At 36.3% G+C, this 18,756-nt stretch overlaps 9 protein-coding genes across 9 annotated transcripts, besides 2 other annotated features; 2 read left to right on the top strand and 7 right to left on the bottom strand.

Annotated features, from left to right (window-relative positions):
• Nucleotides 1-125: 125 nt before the first annotated feature.
• Nucleotides 126-200: an origin of replication (ARS1502; Autonomously Replicating Sequence).
• Nucleotides 201-622: 422 nt separating this feature from the next.
• Nucleotides 623-1,582, bottom strand: THI80 (thiamine diphosphokinase; the record flags this gene model as incomplete). The annotated part of the gene is made up of 1 exon (NM_001183562.1): nt 623-1,582. The coding sequence occupies one exon, from the start codon at nt 1,580-1,582 to the stop codon at nt 623-625; it is 960 nt and encodes a 319-aa protein (NP_014786.1).
• A 374-nt stretch (nt 1,583-1,956) lies between these two features.
• Nucleotides 1,957-4,332, bottom strand: ELG1 (Elg1p; the record flags this gene model as incomplete). Its single annotated transcript, NM_001183563.3, has 1 exon — nt 1,957-4,332. The coding sequence occupies one exon, from the start codon at nt 4,330-4,332 to the stop codon at nt 1,957-1,959; it is 2,376 nt and encodes a 791-aa protein (NP_014787.3).
• A 254-nt stretch (nt 4,333-4,586) lies between these two features.
• PNO1 (Pno1p) lies at nt 4,587-5,411 on the bottom strand (the record flags this gene model as incomplete). Its single annotated transcript, NM_001183564.1, has 1 exon — nt 4,587-5,411. One exon carries the CDS (start codon nt 5,409-5,411, stop codon nt 4,587-4,589), a length of 825 nt encoding a protein of 274 aa, NP_014788.1.
• Nucleotides 5,412-5,846: 435 nt separating this feature from the next.
• On the top strand, nt 5,847-7,715 carry MDM32 (Mdm32p; the record flags this gene model as incomplete). Its single annotated transcript, NM_001183566.3, has 1 exon — nt 5,847-7,715. The coding sequence occupies one exon, from the start codon at nt 5,847-5,849 to the stop codon at nt 7,713-7,715; it is 1,869 nt and encodes a 622-aa protein (NP_014790.4).
• A 164-nt stretch (nt 7,716-7,879) lies between these two features.
• On the bottom strand, nt 7,880-8,437 carry SPP2 (spliceosome ATPase-activating subunit SPP2; the record flags this gene model as incomplete). Its single annotated transcript, NM_001183567.1, has 1 exon — nt 7,880-8,437. The coding sequence occupies one exon, from the start codon at nt 8,435-8,437 to the stop codon at nt 7,880-7,882; it is 558 nt and encodes a 185-aa protein (NP_014791.1).
• A 640-nt stretch (nt 8,438-9,077) lies between these two features.
• Nucleotides 9,078-10,628, bottom strand: SMP3 (glycosylphosphatidylinositol-alpha 1,2 mannosyltransferase; the record flags this gene model as incomplete). The annotated part of the gene is made up of 1 exon (NM_001183568.4): nt 9,078-10,628. One exon carries the CDS (start codon nt 10,626-10,628, stop codon nt 9,078-9,080), a length of 1,551 nt encoding a protein of 516 aa, NP_014792.4.
• Nucleotides 10,629-11,238: 610 nt separating this feature from the next.
• MRPL23 (mitochondrial 54S ribosomal protein YmL23) lies at nt 11,239-11,730 on the top strand (the record flags this gene model as incomplete). The annotated part of the gene is made up of 1 exon (NM_001183569.1): nt 11,239-11,730. One exon carries the CDS (start codon nt 11,239-11,241, stop codon nt 11,728-11,730), a length of 492 nt encoding a protein of 163 aa, NP_014793.1.
• Nucleotides 11,731-12,236: 506 nt separating this feature from the next.
• Nucleotides 12,237-15,911, bottom strand: RPB2 (DNA-directed RNA polymerase II core subunit RPB2; the record flags this gene model as incomplete). The annotated part of the gene is made up of 1 exon (NM_001183570.3): nt 12,237-15,911. One exon carries the CDS (start codon nt 15,909-15,911, stop codon nt 12,237-12,239), a length of 3,675 nt encoding a protein of 1,224 aa, NP_014794.3.
• Nucleotides 15,910-16,757: an origin of replication (ARS1518; Putative replication origin; identified in multiple array studies, not yet confirmed by plasmid-based assay).
• ATG40 (Atg40p) lies at nt 16,758-17,528 on the bottom strand (the record flags this gene model as incomplete). The annotated part of the gene is made up of 1 exon (NM_001183571.1): nt 16,758-17,528. One exon carries the CDS (start codon nt 17,526-17,528, stop codon nt 16,758-16,760), a length of 771 nt encoding a protein of 256 aa, NP_014795.1.
• Between the last annotated feature and the right edge of the window lie 1,228 nt (nt 17,529-18,756).

Below are 18,756 nucleotides of genomic sequence, written 5' to 3' on the forward strand. Positions count from 1 at the left end.
TTTTAATATTCATCAGTACTATCCTCTACTCTTTAGTTACCAACACATTACTAATTCTTGCGCTCACCCTATCAGTGAATTTGATTACTTATATATAATTTTTAGTTATTGTTTGACAAAACAACCGTAAGAAATTTTTATTTTGAATTTCATCAATTGGTGACAACTCATAAAAAGAAAGCTAATGCTCAAATGCATCGTTGTACTAACTGCCATAGTGTAAAATCCGTTTAAGCAGATCGAGTAAAACAGCTGTTGTCGATCTTATACTTTTCTATGGAAAACACTATTTAAGCGCTATGTGCCCTTACTTTAGAATGATGACTTTACTGTAATATGTCAACATTTTTATTCTCAGCAAATCTTTGGCAGCGTATTTACATAGTCGTCTTTTTTATAATATTAATGACACAAATATAAGGCTTAATTATTAATATAATGCAGTCTGTAAATGGGTGCAAACACTTTATTTTGTCATATGTTCAAATAGAATTCATGCCGTTTCCATCATAAACTCCTGATTCTCACCGATTACTGATAGTTTAGCTTCAGAGGTCGACATCCCATAGATGATGACGAAAGCAAGATTACGGTCGAATAGTTAAAGAACACATGCCTTACTTTACAAAAAATCTATTAATTTATCAACGAATATTTCTACATTCAAAATGATGTCATCTTTGGTATCAATGAAACAACAATTATCCCCAACAAATCTGTTACTACTGCTGACTCTTCCGGTGACCACGCTAGTTGGCCAGTTTTTAACATCCCACTTTAAACCACGGGTTTCCTTAACCAAAGTAGCCTCTCCAATAGGCAACAACCCACAATTTCCTATACAAGTGTTCCTAAATTGGGGATCATACTCAATCAAAGTTCCATTTTTTTTGATTAAGAATATTAAGTCTGTTGGAGTCATGTAACAAAGCTTGAAATAGCTTGCATTCTCGGATAAGGTATACAATTGCGTTATTGAGTGAACCGTCTGATCAAATCTACCACCAATTCCTCCTAGTGCTAATAGACTAATTGGAGTCACTTTCGAGAAAACCAAGGACTCGGTCATAGTATTGTATAATGTGTGAATACCCTTTTCCAGTTCAATTCCATGATTTGACTGAAGATTGTCTTTATTCGATATTAAAGAACGAAATTCTGGTGAATTGAAGTGTAGAGAGATCAAATTAACGCACTTCGTGAAATCAGTCGAATATTGTGTAGTTTGTTTTATTATAGTTACTTTGTTTTTCCTATAATACTTGTAAACCTTTTCTGATAGTGAATCCAGATCGCCAATAATATAATTGGGAAGATATTTTATCCTTAGGGTTTCGTCATCATCTAGGTAGTCATATAATCTATTGGCTGCACCATCTGCACAGACCTTCAAGTCATGCAGCTTCCAAATTTTGTAAAACAACGGTCTAGGAATGTCAATTTTTTGATTAAGTATGAGTAGGGTAGAGTTTTCATCCTCGTTTGGATGGATTAGTTCTTTTAAGTTCATTTTATTTCGGATGTTGATTAAATCAGTACCAATTTTAATACGTTCAGGATTTTCAATACACTCCTCGCTCATAGCAGTGATATTCAGCTTTTTATTGTTCTTTGTGACCAATTGTGATCTACAAATTTCTAGCTTTTATCAAAACCACAGTACTTAAGAAGCTAAATCTTTTATAAACGCCTTATCATTCACGCTTTATTTGTAATTCCCATCAGCCATTTTTTTTCAAGTTTTCGCATATTTTGCATTTTTCGCTGTTTTGAAATATGCACTATGAGGAAATAAAGGCAACTATTAGAAGGAATTTAGGATTGTGCTGCATTTGCTTAATGCAAGGTTGCAGAATTTATTGATATATAAAGTAGTAGTATATTTCCCCGCACTACCATGCTATATTTATTATACATACGTGTTCCTGTAACGATGCACGCAATTTCATATCAGTGTTATTTGTTCTTTGAAAAGCCTGAGTGCAAATGCTCCCATTTTCTCACGACTATGCTCGGATCAGCGTTGAACCATACGTTTTTCAAGACACCCTCTTGTGACAACTGATAGACCAAATCTTTGTATCGTCTTTCTGATACATTTTCACTATGCAACTCAAATATTTGTTTGTTTTCATTCTTGACATTGGCGTCACTTTTAGCGATTTCAAAAACGAAGGGATTGATCTCCGCTTTAATTTGTTGAGTTGTGGCGCTCAGCAGATCAATCTCGGCATTTTCGTTCAGAGTTTCATCATTATAAATTCCTTTGAATTGGTTCAAAATATCAGAAATTTTCTTCGAATTTCTCGTCCTTCTTGCCGACTGAAGATGGTCATACTTCGGTATTCTTGACGCCAAAAAATTTAATGTAGATTCTGTCATTTTTTTGAACCTGTTAACAAGGTATTCGTTATCAAGCCTATGGTTTGCTTCTCTAACATAGGAATACCGAGCTTCCAATTGTTCTTGGATGTGTTGGTAAATATTCAATTCAAACGGTAATAACGGTTGTCTATTGGGGTCATTTAAATGCAATTTATAATCTATCACGTAATCAAATTTTAGTTTCATTTCATCATCCAGATTTTGATCCTGGAAAGTATTAACTTTTTCTGGGGTCATTGTGGTAGAATCTATTTCTTGTCTAACCATGGAACGATTGAGCGTTGCTTGACCAATAACATCATTTATGGAGAGTAGATCAGTTAATTGCGATATATCTTTAACGCTTGAACCAAGAGTTGATGTTAGGACCGGTAGTCTGTTCTTGGATGAAATCAAATCAGCCTCAGTATCAACGCACCAAAACTGCAAGTGCATCAAGCACTTCCTAATATCCGCATTATTTTGTTTTACAACATCGCGAAGCCAGTCGTCACAAACTTCGATTTCAAGGGACTTTAAATATTTTGTTAGAAACGCATAGACTGTGGATGTACTAATTTTCTTAGTATGAAACAAAGAGTTTTGTTCACTTGCCAAGGCAATAAGTTCACTAGGAACTAGTGACAAATCCTTACAAGTCAATACGAGGGGCCTTCGTGAAAATTCACAAAGCTTGCTGATCATTGCCCAATATCCCCTATCATGTTCTTTAAATAAAACATCAACATCATTAAATAAAACAAGCCCGTAGTCACTTTTCCTTTTTGAGGAATCTTTGACATAGTGTGTGGTGGTAAAATCTAGTAGGATATCAAGCAAATCTTTTTTGCTCCTGTTCATGTTTGAATTAACTTCATATATCTGGTAAGAATTATCGTCGCCAGCAATCTCTCTCATGATTGTCTGTATCAGCGTTTTCTTGCCTATTGAATTTCCGTGTAATATCATTAGTGGAACAAATTCGCTCAAGCTGCTATTTGCTTCGCCATTTCTGTAGAAATCTGGACGCAAGTTTTCGTCTTCTTCGAGATCAGGTACAATGAAGTTGGCAAGCTCATCACCAGATCCCTGTTGTTTATTGGGATTTATTCTGTTCAATAGACGGTTCCTCAAGGTAGGCTTTTCTAGCGTATGAAAGGATGTTTCAATCCAATTTTTGATTCGAAGTTTCAATTTGGGTTCAATTAATACTTGTTTTAAAGTGACAGGCTTGAATAGCTGCGGCCATGTGAGAGTTGTATTTCTTTTAATATTTGTGCCAAGTAATACCGGTGCTTGATAGCGAACAGGAATACAAGATGCTGAATTCTTGTCTTTCAACGATTCATAGTCACTAGGAAGAAAATTATGATTTAATGGCGGTATTGTGCGGAAAGGAAGCGGGATATCAACACTCCGATCTGACAGCTCTTTGTCACCTACTGGGAAAATCGATTGATGTAATGGTAATGGTGGCTCTATTTCATTTAGTTTAGAGATGCTATTTAATCTTTTGAACGTGTCGGTTGTCTCATGTTTAAGGAAGTTTTTAATCTTTGATGCTCTTTCATTAAGAAGCGATGATTTGATTCTCGATGTGGAAATTATAGAAATATCATCTTCATGCTCCTGCGAAAGTGCAATTTTGCTACAATTAGTCTCACTTTTGGGACTCTTATCACTGATTACAATAAGATCATCATCGTCGTCATCGCATTTTTCTTTTGTGCGTTTCGTCATCAAAAACTCCTTTGCAGATTTGTGATTAGTAGAAACAGCTTCAATTGGCTTCACAACAGAGTGGTTTAAAAATATTACTGAAGAATCGTCATGTTTGGCTGTTCTGGCGTCAAAAGTGCCTGATTCAGTATCATTTTCGTCATCGATGGTAATCTGTAGAGCATCTTGTCTTCTCACTTTTCTCTTATTTCCTGTCAATATATCAGATAAAGACACGTGCCTTTTCATTGGAAAACCTTCTCTGATTCAAAAAGTTTAATGCTATGGTACCATACGATTTAGTGCAGCGAAGGTGGTCAGTGAAGACGTTAAATACATGAAGCAAATAGCCGGATAATAATACTAAACTAATTTATCACCGCTAACGTTACGCGTTTGGCGTCCTAAAAAAAAGAAGGAAAAAAAAACCTATTTATTCACTCTATTTCGCCATAAAACGACATATAAATATTATACAGATGATGAAAGCCCACAAATTATGTTTAGTAGCGTTCTTTTAATCTAGATGCAACGGTACGTAAGTTCCCATAAACTTTACCTGGAGGGGAACCCAAAATTAAACTAACCACAGATTCTCTTGCCATTCTGATGTGGGTGAACCCGCCCAAAATGTGGATTTTAGAGTCAGCTAAGACAATTCTTGTTCTTGTAGCGTTTTCAATCGCAAATTTCGTTTTACCGTCTTTACCGGCAATACGACCGATGGCTCTCGACAAATGGTCACCTGTTAGAGTCTTGACATCTTTGACTTCAAAAGTCTCAATATATAAATCATCTAGCCTCAATAGTGCGATAGAATCGTCAAGATCAAACCCTAAGGTAAAGGCTTTGATAAAATCGGCCCCTTTTTGCAACGCACCAGGGTCTGTGGTAAATTTAGGATTCGTTCTTAGTTCTACGGATTTGGTCTTTAAATTCATTCTGACTTGCAGCTTCAAGTGCTCGACCAAAGGAGGATAAATTTTTGTCCAACTGTTCCTCAAGGGTGTCATTCTGTGTGGTGGAACCATGATCTTTCTCGATTCAAATTTTATTTTGTTACCCTGTGTTTTGCTAGCTGAAGTGAAGCGAGGTTTCCCCTGGTCATCAACCACTACGGTCTTAGATTCGTGCGTTTTCCGGCTACCTTCTTCGCCCTCTACCTCTTCTTTTGCTGTGTTATTGTCGGAATCATCTAACAGAACGTCGTCATCATCGTCCTCATCGATGCTTTCGGTATTATTTATTCCTATAATTCTACTACTGCCCCCATCTTGTCCACTTACAGGTGTCACAGTAGCCTTTTTCAAAGCAGTAGGCGCAACCATAATGTAGTTTATTTTCACTTCAAGTCTTTTTCTTAACTAAACAGAAGAATATTGAAAACTGCCTATTATTGATGCAATATGTATCTTTCATTGTGATGAGCATCGGTATGATAATAAGGAAAGAAGAAAAATTTTTTCCCGCTCGCACTTTCCGTAAGAGGTGATAAAAAACAGACCTAATACTGTAGTAATCTTAACTGCATTTAGCCCTACATTTATTATTTATGACCTTACTCTTCATATGTAGGTTAAAAAATTCGTATAAAGACACATTTGACTTTTTGTCACTTTTTTTTACTTCTCGTTATTGGTTCTAGCTGATCCTTGACTTACTATGGAGGGATGCATATTAAAGTTGACAGTAGATTTGCGTCAAGAAGTATTAAAACAAAAGGCACATACAGATTATCAGGTGGTGGGAGGTTTATAAAATTCATGCTAATCACACGTTTACGGGTCCCTACAATAAAGCGGCCACTGCTTCCAATTACAAGTCATCTCGTAAGACACTGTATTCGAACTTACGTCGCAACTAATCATGGAAATGTCAGACCTTTTATAACACCTTACAAGAGTTCGTTACCTGTTAGATGTTTGATCGCCCAAAGGCACATCCGAACATTTCCAAGCAATGACAAGTTCACTACCAAGGCTTCCAATATTGAGACTATTTTGCTGAGAAAAAATAATGAGCGAGAGTTCAAGCAATCGCTTCTAGCAGATGCAAAGAATTTTCAAGAAAGGTTCAAAATCAATCTAAAGTGGATTCTTATTAAAAACAACAGGCCGTTCTCTCTGAATGAAATAAGTATTATAGCGTCTTGGCTGATATTGTCACAAATTCTATGGCTCATTCTGAGCACCACCACTTTCATTTCGTTCTATCTATTCGTCATTAACTCTGTTTTCAGTCAGGAATACATCCATGAGAAGAAAATCTATGAAAGGCTTCTAAAATGGTTGTTGAAAGATCATAAGTGCTCCAATCAAGATTTGGAAATCACATTTTCTCCGGAAGATAAAGCATCAATGCTTGTGCTCTCTCCAGACTGGGAGTCAAATTCAATACTTATAAAAAGGCTAAATGTCAGGGATGAGATTTTGGACTTAGACTTAAAATTTCACCACATTAACCTGAATGTTTCCCTAAAAAATTGGTTACTTGGCAGGGGACTAATTACAAATGTTTCAATATACGGTATTAGAGGATGTTTGAACTTATCCAATTTCATCAATTTAGTAAACTCTTTTCAAGGAGATCAAAAGACGGAGAATTTTTTGAAAACTTTAAATAACGTTGAAATTACTGACTCAGAAATTCTTTTGAAACAATCTCTGAGTGCCCAGGAAACTCCGAGTCTAAAATTTTCCATTTACAATCTATCTTTACCACGACTAAGACTGAACCATTTTATTTCTGATATTCTGAGTGCCAAAACATTTTCTGGTTCAATTAATAATTCTCTTTTCAACTTATTTAAGAGGCAACAAAAGTTAACAGCAGTTATTGAAAATAATAACAAAAATAGGATGGCAAGCTCGAAGTTTGATTTCACGGACAACAATCAGGAAAATTACCGCACAGTGACTCATCAGGATGATCCGAATTATGTAACGACGTTAAGATTGAACTTTATCAACATTAATGATTTAAAATTTAATGGCGATGGTAAGTTCAACTGGTTGAAAGACGGCCAAGTTGAAATACTTGCTGACATAATGCTAACAAATTCTACTTCTCATCTATCATCGGAGTCGAAATATGCAGTGGTGGATTTGAAGGTAACTTGTAGGGACTTGAAGACAACTTTCCCTCAGGAACCTCCAGTATTATCGACAGGTGACAGTATTGTTTCATTGGATGAATTGAAACCTATAATAACATTTATTAACTCATATGAAGGGATGGCTAATCCTATATTGAAAGATTTCTCGGAAAACGAGAGATTGACCAATTCCATAATCTGGAACTCGCCAAATGTATCGATTAATAGGCAAAGGAAATCTTATCCTTTAACTACAAAAGTCACTTCCAATTCCACGAAGGAAATCATCAAGTTTCATAATCAACCAAATACTAATGCAAACGAAATTGTTTTACGCTGTAAGATGGTCAAAAACTTGTCAGATTTACAGCTTATTAACATTAATCAAATACTAGACCAAATTACCATGGAGCTATATGTTGATTTAACCAAAATAGTAGAAGATTGGGAGTTTAAAAACAAAAATGATTGGATGAAACAATGGGGTACTACCTTTGCATCCCAATTATTGTTGTTTGGGTTTGGTGCCATGGTTTGACTATTGCTTATATAATATCAAACTGAACTTCCTTGCATTTCATTTATCAAGTAAATTGAAGAAAAAATAAGAAAAAAAAGCCAAACTAAAAATACCTCCTTCGGAACATGCATAAAATATAATGTGTATATACCAAGTACTTTAAATTATATATTCAAACTTTCTCATGACTTATTTTTTTTGTCGTCATCAACTTTAGTGCCCGTTATTTTATCGATTTTTACGACGGGCATAAATGAAGCCTCCTCCACGTTTATTGCCTTATTTAACTTGGCACCAATTCCCAGTCCATCAGGATGTATCTGTGAAACATTTGAAACGTCCTTGTTTCGACTCTGTGTCTTGTCGCCTTTAGAATCTTGCTCGGAGTCACTTTCCCACCCCATACCCCGAAGTAAAGCATCTCCAAATTCCTCGACAGGTACCTCATTATATTCTTTTTCGGTGACATATTCCACCAGAGGAGCATCGTTTTTTTTGGTATCCGCATTTTCACTCAGCTTGATCACTAATTTCTTCTTAGAAGATGATTCTTCATCAAGATCGAATTTATCAATACTTTGAATCTTTATCTTACTTTGAGGTTTATGCGAAAGGCTTGCAGTTTCCGCATCATCCCAATCGAATAAGTTGGCCTTCTGTAATGAGTTTTTTTTTTTCGTCTTCTTGGAAATATTTTTTTTCAAGGTCTTACTCCCCAACTTAAGTGAAAACTTGCTCATTCTACATCCTAGATATGCCTCTAGACATTTTACCTACCATCGCTCGACGTGCATTATTACCTTAATAACTTAAAACAGCTATTCCTATATTTTTACATTTTTTTCTACGCACGGTCGGGTAACAAATGATAGCGCCAGATCATTGAGAACCCAAGTGTTGCATGTTGAACCTGCAATGCATAAATATTAGAAGCATTAGAAGCATAGTAGTATGAAGTGACTGTGACAAATGAAGCTCTGTAATTCTTAGTTTGAATAACTTGCACATGTACTATGGTCAGTATCATGTCAAGCTTGTAGTACGTGTGAACACAGATTTGGTTATGGAGTAATATAATACTTAACAGCAAGAGAACATCAATGGAGCTTTACTTAGACTTCGGGAGGTTTTCATACAGTTGTGTACTATACATAGATTAATAAGATTGCATATCAGAACTAACAATCCTATCTTGAGCTGAGTACCGAGTTTGTATCAGCCTACAATTAGAGATTTCAATGGGAAAAAATGAGTATGCAACAAATAGTTAACCATTGCTCGATTAAAGCACTCTTCTTTTTTATAAGAATACCTAGGATAAGATCATTTAAACTTAAATTCACAGCCATAATATATGCATAACTCCTCATATAGCTGGTCTTATAGTAGTTCGATGGAGTACACTGTTAGCCCTGGCTTAAAAGTCGTGAAATCATTGAAATCAAGATGATCCAAATCCAAATGGAACAAGTAATTTCTTTTGGGTATTAAGTTAATAGTGCCATCTCTCTTCAACTTTTTCAATTCTGATGTCATGGAATTGGGAGTTACTAAAGTTAGTGGAGTTATGGACCCGTTTAAACGCAGCCGCCTAATTGTTTCTGTTAAAAGTGGTAAATCACAGCCTTTAAGGTCTATTACATGATGGTTACCTACACTGAATGCCACTTCATCTATCGACTCAATACCATCCTGTGTATTGATAAGAGAAGAAACGGTTAGGTTATTGCTCATATACATCCAGGTGGGTGGTGAGTATGTTTTCCACCATATGTGAACGCCCATTTGTTCGGTACGAAAGTGGAAGTAATCTCCCAAAAATTGGATAATTCCTGCTTGATGTGAAATTCCCATGATGAACGCCATGATTATGTTAAAAAGAAGCCAAGTTCCCTTGAAAATTTTCTTGTTTACTAACGTGGAACTCAGAGGTGTCCAGTTTAAGTTTGTCACGAGTAGTGGCACTAGCGGTACAAGGAATCTTAATTCTTGATGTTGAAAGAATGAAAGAAAAAGCAGGCCAGATATGATTGCGTAAGTAGATAATTTATCGAGTTTGTAACCGGAAAAAATCGCTAGCAGCAATACTGGGCCAACTATTTGAGGTAAATTGACCAGCAGATGGGTGTATCTTGGATGTAATCCATGTACTTGCAAATTTTGGACATTGAGGTTGTATTTCAGGTTATTCAAGGGCGTAATGACAAATCCCTTTCCGTTGTTATAAATATTTGTATCAATAAGAACAAATAGACACGAGGAAAATGAAAATGAAAGTAAAAGTAAAGAAAAGGATTTCCAATGGACCCGGTAAAACTTCCAGAATAATATCAAACATGGTAAGAAAATAAATGCAGGAAAAGTAACTCTATTAAAAACACCAAAACTAAATATAAGTCCCAATATAACCGAATTTTTGAAATTACTTCTTTGAATATTTTTTTCGTTTACCATATCTTCCATTACAGTTAAAGTTGAGATTAAAGCCAGCGTTTCTATGGAATTGGAAAACGTGTGTGTTTGGTACGTCCAGGTTACGTAAGAAGTTAAAAGTAGACTTTTTTTGATGAATTGTACGGCCTTTCTCTCATCCCTTATTAATTTAGGTATTAAAAAATGATAGCACAATAGGTACATCACATAGTTTTGTAGTCTCATCGAATACAGAATTAACGCTGGGTTGTCCTGAATTTCGGGAAAAGATTCTAAAATAGTGAACAAAGGCCCGTAAACCAATAATAGGGGGCCGTAACTCCTAGCAGCAAATTTTGATTTAAATTCCCATGGGATGGTACCTTTGACCTTCATGAACTGCATAGCCAAAATCTCGATGCATTGGAAATGTTCATCTGGATGAATATACGACGGGCCTAGGCATAGCATTAGGCCGATGGCATATACTAAATAAAGCCACCATTGATACCTCATCATACACTTCCAAGTACCTGATGTGTGCTTGCGAGTAAGAATACTATGATATCTTATCGGACATATAGATTTTCAGGCCTTTTGTATTGTGTTTTCATCTTTATATTACTTCAGATTGTGCGCATCTCGCGAAATCCTCAGAGCTTCAGATTTGAACTTGTTGCCGACATAGTAAGTCCTCTCAGCACCTTACTGTAGAAGCACCTTTATAAGTTATATTAAATCAATACATCTTCTATGAGATACATAGATCGATAAGTTGACTTTTTTTCACTATATTAGTGACTGGTTTTACTTCTTACAAACATTACAGTCCGCACATAAAAAGCTATTACGATGTCTATATAATGTTTTGCTCTATATTGCACGTACCAAACACGCTACTAGTAAGACATGAGTTCCATCTAGCGAAGAATCACCGCACGCTATGGTTACTTAGACGGTTATGGTTTAGTTAATTATCGTTATAATGTTGATTGTTACCCGCATGGAGCCTTCCTTGTAGTTTAGAGATCTTTAAAACGTTCTAAATAAGTAAAAGAGAAAGACCTTATGAATACACTGATATCATATAGAAAAAGAAAGCAATACCAGCATCAACAATAGCCTATTCATGTCGCAGAAGATTGGACACAGTGGCTTGGCTTTTGCGCGCCTTTGGCACCATGTCGACGTTGCCCGTGATAAGAGGACATTGGGTAGATTGGCTTCAGCAATTGCAATTACCTTAATTGGTAGACATAAGCCGGTCTATCATCCGTCACAAGACTGTGGAGACTACGTAGTAGTGACTAATTGCCAAAAAATCCGTGTAACAGGTAAGAAATTTGAGCAGAAGACTTACTGGTCTCATTCAGGTAGACCTGGTCAGCTAAAGTTACAGACAATGAACAAGGTTGTTGCCGATAAAGGATTTGGAGAAATTTTGAAAAAAGCAGTTAGCGGTATGTTGCCTAAAAATAAATTGAGAAAGCAACGGTTAGACCGCTTAAAAGTTTTCGATGGAAGTGAAAACCCTTATAAACAAAATATTACTGCCTTTGCCCATGAGCAATCATCAATACCAGAGCCTCTTAAAGAATCAATTTTTAACCAATTGAAATAGCTTATTGAAATTATTTGTCATTTTTTTATATATCCTTTTTGCAGTCTTCAATCCATGTATATATTTATCTGTTATGTAGTTTTAATCAAAACGCGTATTAAAATCTTCTTTCTTTTATGAATACTAAATATATTTAACAGTGTGTAACAGCAACATTGTTCCAAAATGAACACCGTATATTTTTCTTATAACTTTTTACATAAGTCATTATTTATGACTTGGATATTTAAGGTTTTCCGCTAAAGTTCATTAATATGTCTTGATAAAATTAAATTTTAATTTGGTAAAATGCGAAACAAGGACTATAAATAAACACTGTGAGTCCCATTTTATTCATCATTATTTTTGTGTTTTTTGAATGCTTGAAAGTTCTCTCTGCTTATTAAAAGAAATGCTTCATTCTTATTTTATTACTATTGCCTACTTGTTTACCCTTTTTTTGGCAAGATCAGCACAAATGAAATGTTTTTTATTATTTTACTTTCTTAGAGTTACAACATTATTTCTTAAAAATCTCTCGAACGATCGGTATATAAACGTGGTGTAATGTTCATAGCCATAAGTTCTTGGAATAATAACTTCGCGGCGTATGGAATATGAATTTGGTAAATATCAATCTTATTATCACATCCCTTACATTCAAATTGGTTATGATTTAATTTCGCGATAACTGTCATCAGCCCGCAAATACCACAAATATGGACTCTAAAGGCATCGGATGCTTCCATTAATCTCTCCTTCAAGAATGAGGCAGCACCATGAGCAATCATACAGTCACGTTCCATCTCACCGAATCTTAAACCACCGTCTCTCGATCTACCCTCTACAGGCTGTCTCGTCAATACTTGCATTGGACCACGTGCTCTGGCATGTATCTTGTCATCCACCATGTGTCTTAGTCGTTGATAATATGTAGGACCAAAGAAAATTTGAGCCATTAGTTTTTTACCTGTGTGACCATTATACATAACTTCAAACCCACGAGATTGATAACCATGCTCACGCAGTAGTTTGGATATACCTTCTACAGTAATGTCCGTGAAAGGAGAGGCGTCACCTTCATTACCAGATAGTGCCGCGACTTTACTCAACAAACATTCAATTAAATGGGCAACAGTCATACGAGATGGAATAGCATGAGGGTTAATAATCAAATCTGGAACAATACCTTCTGCGGTAAATGGCATATCTTCTCTACGATATGTGATACCAATAGTACCCTTTTGACCGTGACGAGAAGCAAATTTGTCACCAATTTGAGGAATCTTTGTAGTTCTTACACGAACTTTGACAAACTTTAACCCATCTTGGTTTGTTGTGACTAAAACTTGATCAACAATACCGTTTTCAGTACTTCTCAATGGTGTGGAAGCATCACGTTTGGAATGGTATGCTGTTCTTTGACCGAGTTCCTCTTCATCTGGTGAGATTGGTGTGGTTTTACCGATAATCACATCTTCTCCTGAAACTCTAACACCAGGCGCAATTAGACCATCATCGTCCAACTTATCGTATGTACCATGTTTCATTCTTAAGGTGTTTGTACGTTGTGGTTTCTCAAAAGTCTCCGTTATAGACATACCGTACTTCTTTTCCTGATCCATATAAGATCTGAAAAACAGAGATCTGAATAGACCACGATCAATTGAAGACTGGTTCATAATCATAGAATCTTCTTGATTATAACCGGAGTAACATGCAATAGCAACAATTGCATTTTGACCAGCGGGTAATTCTCTAAACTTCAAATATTCCATCGCACGTGTAGTACCCAATGGTTTTTGAGGATAATATAGAATATTGGCCATAGTATCCATACGCACATTATAGTTTGTTAAAAACACACCCATAGCTTGCTTACCCATCGCAGATTGGTAAGTGTTACGCGGAGATTGATTATGGTCAGGGAATGGAATAATGGATGCTGCGACACCGAGAATCATAGAAGGATGAATCTCACAATGTGTAAATGTTGTAGCATGATGTGATACTCTTATACGTTTGGCAGGATCAACATCGAGATCGTTTTCCTCATTTGCCTCTGCAGGCTCGAGATCTTCCGGTTGCATTGCGATCAATATAGATTCTTCTTCTTCAGCATCAATGTATTCCACTAAACCCTCATTCAATAATGATGACCATGTATATTCTTCTACATCTTCAAATCCACCTTCAATATCTTGATATTCGGTAGCCATCAGTTTGGCAATATGACCCTTTCTTACCTTTAATTCCTTATGGCCTAGTGATTCATCGTCTTCAACAATAAATAATGGTCTATAAACTCTACCGGCATCTGTAAAGATTTTTAGCTCCTTTTCACGAATATCTCTAATCATAGAAACTTCCGGATTGATATCACCCTTTCTTCTCAATGTTCTAAGGGTTTCCATTAATCTTGCTGGGTTTCTGTGAACACCGTGCCAAACACCATTGACGAAGACCCTTGTCGCGTCAGGTGATTGATGTGGTACGTAATCTTCCAGTGGTTCCATACCCCATTCACTCAAAAAAGTGATGATAGGCATCGGATCTGTACCAACAGAAATACAAGACATCAGTGACAGATTCTTAACTAAACCACACGCTTGGCCTTCAGGAGTTTCTGCAGGACAGACCAACCCCCAATGTGTATTATGCAATTGACGTGGTTTGGCTAATTTACCATCACGACCAATAGGGGTATTTGTTCTTCTTAAATGTGATAAGGTGGATGAATAAGTGTAACGGTTCAAAACCTGAGAAACACCTGCCCTAGAAGACATGGCTTTTTTTTGTTCACCCCAGTTACCAGTAGCCAAAGCGTACTTAAGACCCGATGTTATGGTTTTTGCGTTAATCGCTAATTTCATGTTAAAGTCATGGGCTTCCTCTACAGTTCTTTGCATATAACGGAAAATATCTTTAGTTAATTTTTTGAACAATGTCTTGAAAAGTTGGGCCAATAATGGACCTGCCAAATCTAATCTTTTTTTCCCGAAATGATCACGATCATCTTGGTCTTTACGATCTAAAGCACACAGTAATAATCTGTTTATCATATAACCTAAGAAAAATGCCTTTCTACTTTCAAAACCTTCTAATTGAGTAATATGAGGTAGGAATTCTTTTTGTAAAATGTCTTTTGCATATTGGATTCTTTTTTCTTTCTTAATACCAAGGGCAGTACCACGACGACCAATAAAGTCTAATGCAGTTTCACGATCTTGAATAACAAACCCGTCTTCAACACAAGGCTTAAGCATTTCCAGCATTTGCCAATCATTTACGTCGTAGCAGATATGTTCTAAAATTTCACCGTCTGGAATAATACCTAAAGCTCTGAATATGATTACAATAGGAATATCCTGTTTGATATATGGTAATGTGGCTTTAATAGTACGAGCTGAACTACCCTCACGACCATAAAGCTTGACTTGAAGGGTACTGATAAACCTAGAACCTTTTTCAAGGGCAGATCTAATTTCTGCTACATGAGAAATTGGAGATGGGGCGGCTTTTTTAAACACTTGAACAATATTACCTGCAGAACGCTCCTGTGCAATCAAAACTTTTTCAGAACCATTAATGATGAAATAACCACCCATATCAAAGGGACATTCTTTCAGCTTATATAAATCTGATTCTGTAGCCTCACTTAGGTAACAATTCTTTGATCTTAACATAATCGGTAAACGGCCAATGAAAACTTTTCCGCTTTCGCTGTCATCTTCAGATTCTTCGGCAATTAATTCATATTTCAGTTCCCTACCTGGAACATCAATAGCTTCATATGTTCTCTTCTTAACATCAACAAATAAACCAGACGAATATGTCAAATTACGTAAACGTGCTTCTTGTGGATACAACGCATGGGTAACACCATCAGATTCATTTACCATTGGCTTTGTAACATAGATTTTACCAAAACTAATCTCATACTTTCTACTGATGTTGTCTGATTCGGTAGTATGTTGAGCCAACTGCTCTAAAATCAAGGTGGAATCCTCGCAAATAATGTCTTGTAAAGTATAATCAACGAATTGATTGAAAGAGTCAAGTTGTTGTGAAACTAGCCCCTTCTCGCGAAAAAAAGCGGATATAACAGCCCACGAATCTTCTGCAGTAATTGGTGCACTTTCATCCTCGAATCCATATGGGTCCTCATCATAATACTTTTCTGAGTTTGCAAGGTCTGACATCCTTATAATTATTTTTCTATACTTGTTTGTGTTCTTTTTCTGGTCCTAATTTTTATAATACGGAGCTTCTACAGTGTCTTATTCCGCTGTCGTGTTCCTTATGTTTGTTCCTTACTGTTGGGTTCTTCTTTAAGAAATATACGATAAGCAAAAATTATTCGAACTATCTGTAAACCTGAGGAGAAGGAATGAGTGCAATATCCAAGTACCCTAACTTTATAAAGCTGCTCCCTACTTAGACAAATCACTAGCTTTTATGGTTGCTAAAAGTAGTGGTCAGTTCCTTATTGCATGAATTACAACTCACTTCTTGTTTGTTCGCCACTTTTTCAAAAGCTACTACGAAAGTGAGAGGATGAAAAAAAATAGAAAAGTGAAAAATCATTTTGAACGCCAAGCAGGGTAACAAATTATTTTAAGATGGCCGCTATTTTGTCAACTCAGAATTATTTGGGATTATGCTTTTAAAACAGAGAAACCTCAATTATAGTGCAGTTATGAAATGCTATATGCTATGTTCAGCCTATAAACTCATAGTAGCAGCTCGAAGTAGCATTTTTTTAAATTCTTCACCATTTGGACAACTTTATTTCATTCTTTTATGTATACTTTCTTTCCTTAATAGCCGATACAGCATGTTTAACCATGCCGACGATTATGCGGCGGGTTGGAGAGGAAGTCACAAGAAGGAACTATATTATTTATTTTTTTCTGTTTCCTAGAATGCATACATATGCGTAAATATATATGGCGATTTTTGTGTTTCGTCGCCTGAACTTTGTTTTGTGTCTATGAAAAATTAGGTACCTTCATAGACTACCATTATGGTAAAATGGAAAAACTATTCTAATCCAATTCAGTTGTCTCATCTAGAATATCCTCCATAAAATCATAATCATTCGGGAACTCAGTGCTGGTAAAATTTTGTTCGAAAGACGATGATTGTTGTGAAGACTTCTGATAAGCAGCTCCATTCTTTGTAGATTCACGGTCACCGTTTTGATAGCGATTTTTGTCGCCTTGGGGTTGCTCCGTTACAAAGGGTCTCAATCTCGTTAGAATGAGATTTTGTAGGAAATCAGAAACTTTTGCTAAGTAGAATGTTCTTGGAAATTCGTACCTTTTTGTTACAGATATTAAAATCTGAGTTAATTTACCGAATAAGAATTTGTCATTGGTGTCATCTGCAAACCAAATGTTATAAATTGAAGAAAACAGTAAATAACTGTTAAAATTCGGTTCTGTTATCTTATTAAGGAATCCGGTAAGCTTGTTTTGAGATTCCATAAAGGCAATGAAGTCATATACCAGCTCTCTTGTCAAGCAAATACTTCCAAACGACATAAGTAAAGAGGTAAATGGTAAGAAATTCAGAAAGGCATCAATAGGAGTATAGAGGTAAATAAAATGTATGAACTCGTAAAGACTCCAATATTTTAACAGTGATTTATAAATGGTGATGACAACTGGGGACTGACCCAAAGAAGTAGCGGTTTTAGCAGCACTTGCCTTTGAGAAGTCAACGGAAGACGTCAGATAGACCACTTCTAATGTCAGCTGCAAAGGAATGGCAACTGAGGTAAGCAAAAATAAGGGCCATAAAATTAAATTAAACATTAGTTTTCTATGGTGGAGTGAAGCACAGCAGAAAGAACGTTAGGAACCTTAGCTAAAAGATAGAAAAAAAGAGCACTACAAAAATCTTATCCTCGATTTGAAATACTAATGTCGAGCCAGATCAAATTAAATGAAATCGAAATGATATAACGTTGCTCTTGCACGTGTATTTCGCTGCTTAGGAAAGTTGTTTCCACATATTATCTTTTGTACGATTTTAAACAGTAAAATCGATGCATATTAAGGGAGGCCCAATACCCGCGGGCAGTAACCGCATCTTTGGAAATACCGGGTAATAATAAATGCCCGGGAAAAAAGAGCATAAAACAGAGAGGCGATATAGGAATGAATATGTGCTATTTACGGAAGGGAAAAACACTTATTGTTTTTCTGAAATGTGACACAGTAAAGTCCGTCATATACGGTTCTCCGTTGGGCGCTACCACACACATATATATAAGCCTGAATGCAGTAGACAAATTTCAGATATCATACAAAGGAAGCGTTCTCTGGGACCCCTTTCTATGTTTAGATGGTTCACTGAACTTGTTCGTTAACGTAAATATGTCTTCCTCTTTGATTCCAACAATGATATTATAAGGAAATTATCGTCACAATCTAATCAACAAGGACAAAGAAAAGAAAAAGTTGAGAGAGAGAACAAAAGTTCAAATCAAAGAAAAAAAAGAACATCAAATTACCTATTACAATAAACAATTAAGCCATACTCGCAACAATTTGCCATAATAGAAAGCAGCACCTCGTTGGCGCAGTCCCTTACATAGTACACAACATTTATCACTTCACACAATCAGGAGTGGAACTCAATGGAAAACAACACCACACGTATGATCTTACTAATAAAAGAACATGAACGTTCCTCAGCGCGAACGTTCGCATTCTGCGCCTTCGAGCACAGGATAAGTTGCAGGAAGCCATCACATCTATGCAACGATTATCACGACACAACCTTGCCGCCGAGAAAACGTCCGTGGAGAACCATTCGGTCGATTGCTTCCCACGGAACGAGTGGACTGAAACTTAAGACTGCCCCTCTCTTTCCGCGGAATCGCTCATGCCGCGGTGCCACAACATTTTCAGATTTACTAAGACTCCGGTGAGTGTGGGCTCACCCGCGGGTCGTGATCACGATTCAGCACCCTTTGGACTCGTGATTCCGTGGAAAGGTCAGATCTGTATTCCTACTTATGGTAATGTGCTAAAAAAA

The sequence above is a fragment of the Saccharomyces cerevisiae genome, chromosome XV (assembly GCF_000146045.2).
Source record: "Saccharomyces cerevisiae S288C chromosome XV, complete sequence".
NCBI lineage: Eukaryota > Fungi > Ascomycota > Saccharomycetes > Saccharomycetales > Saccharomycetaceae > Saccharomyces > Saccharomyces cerevisiae.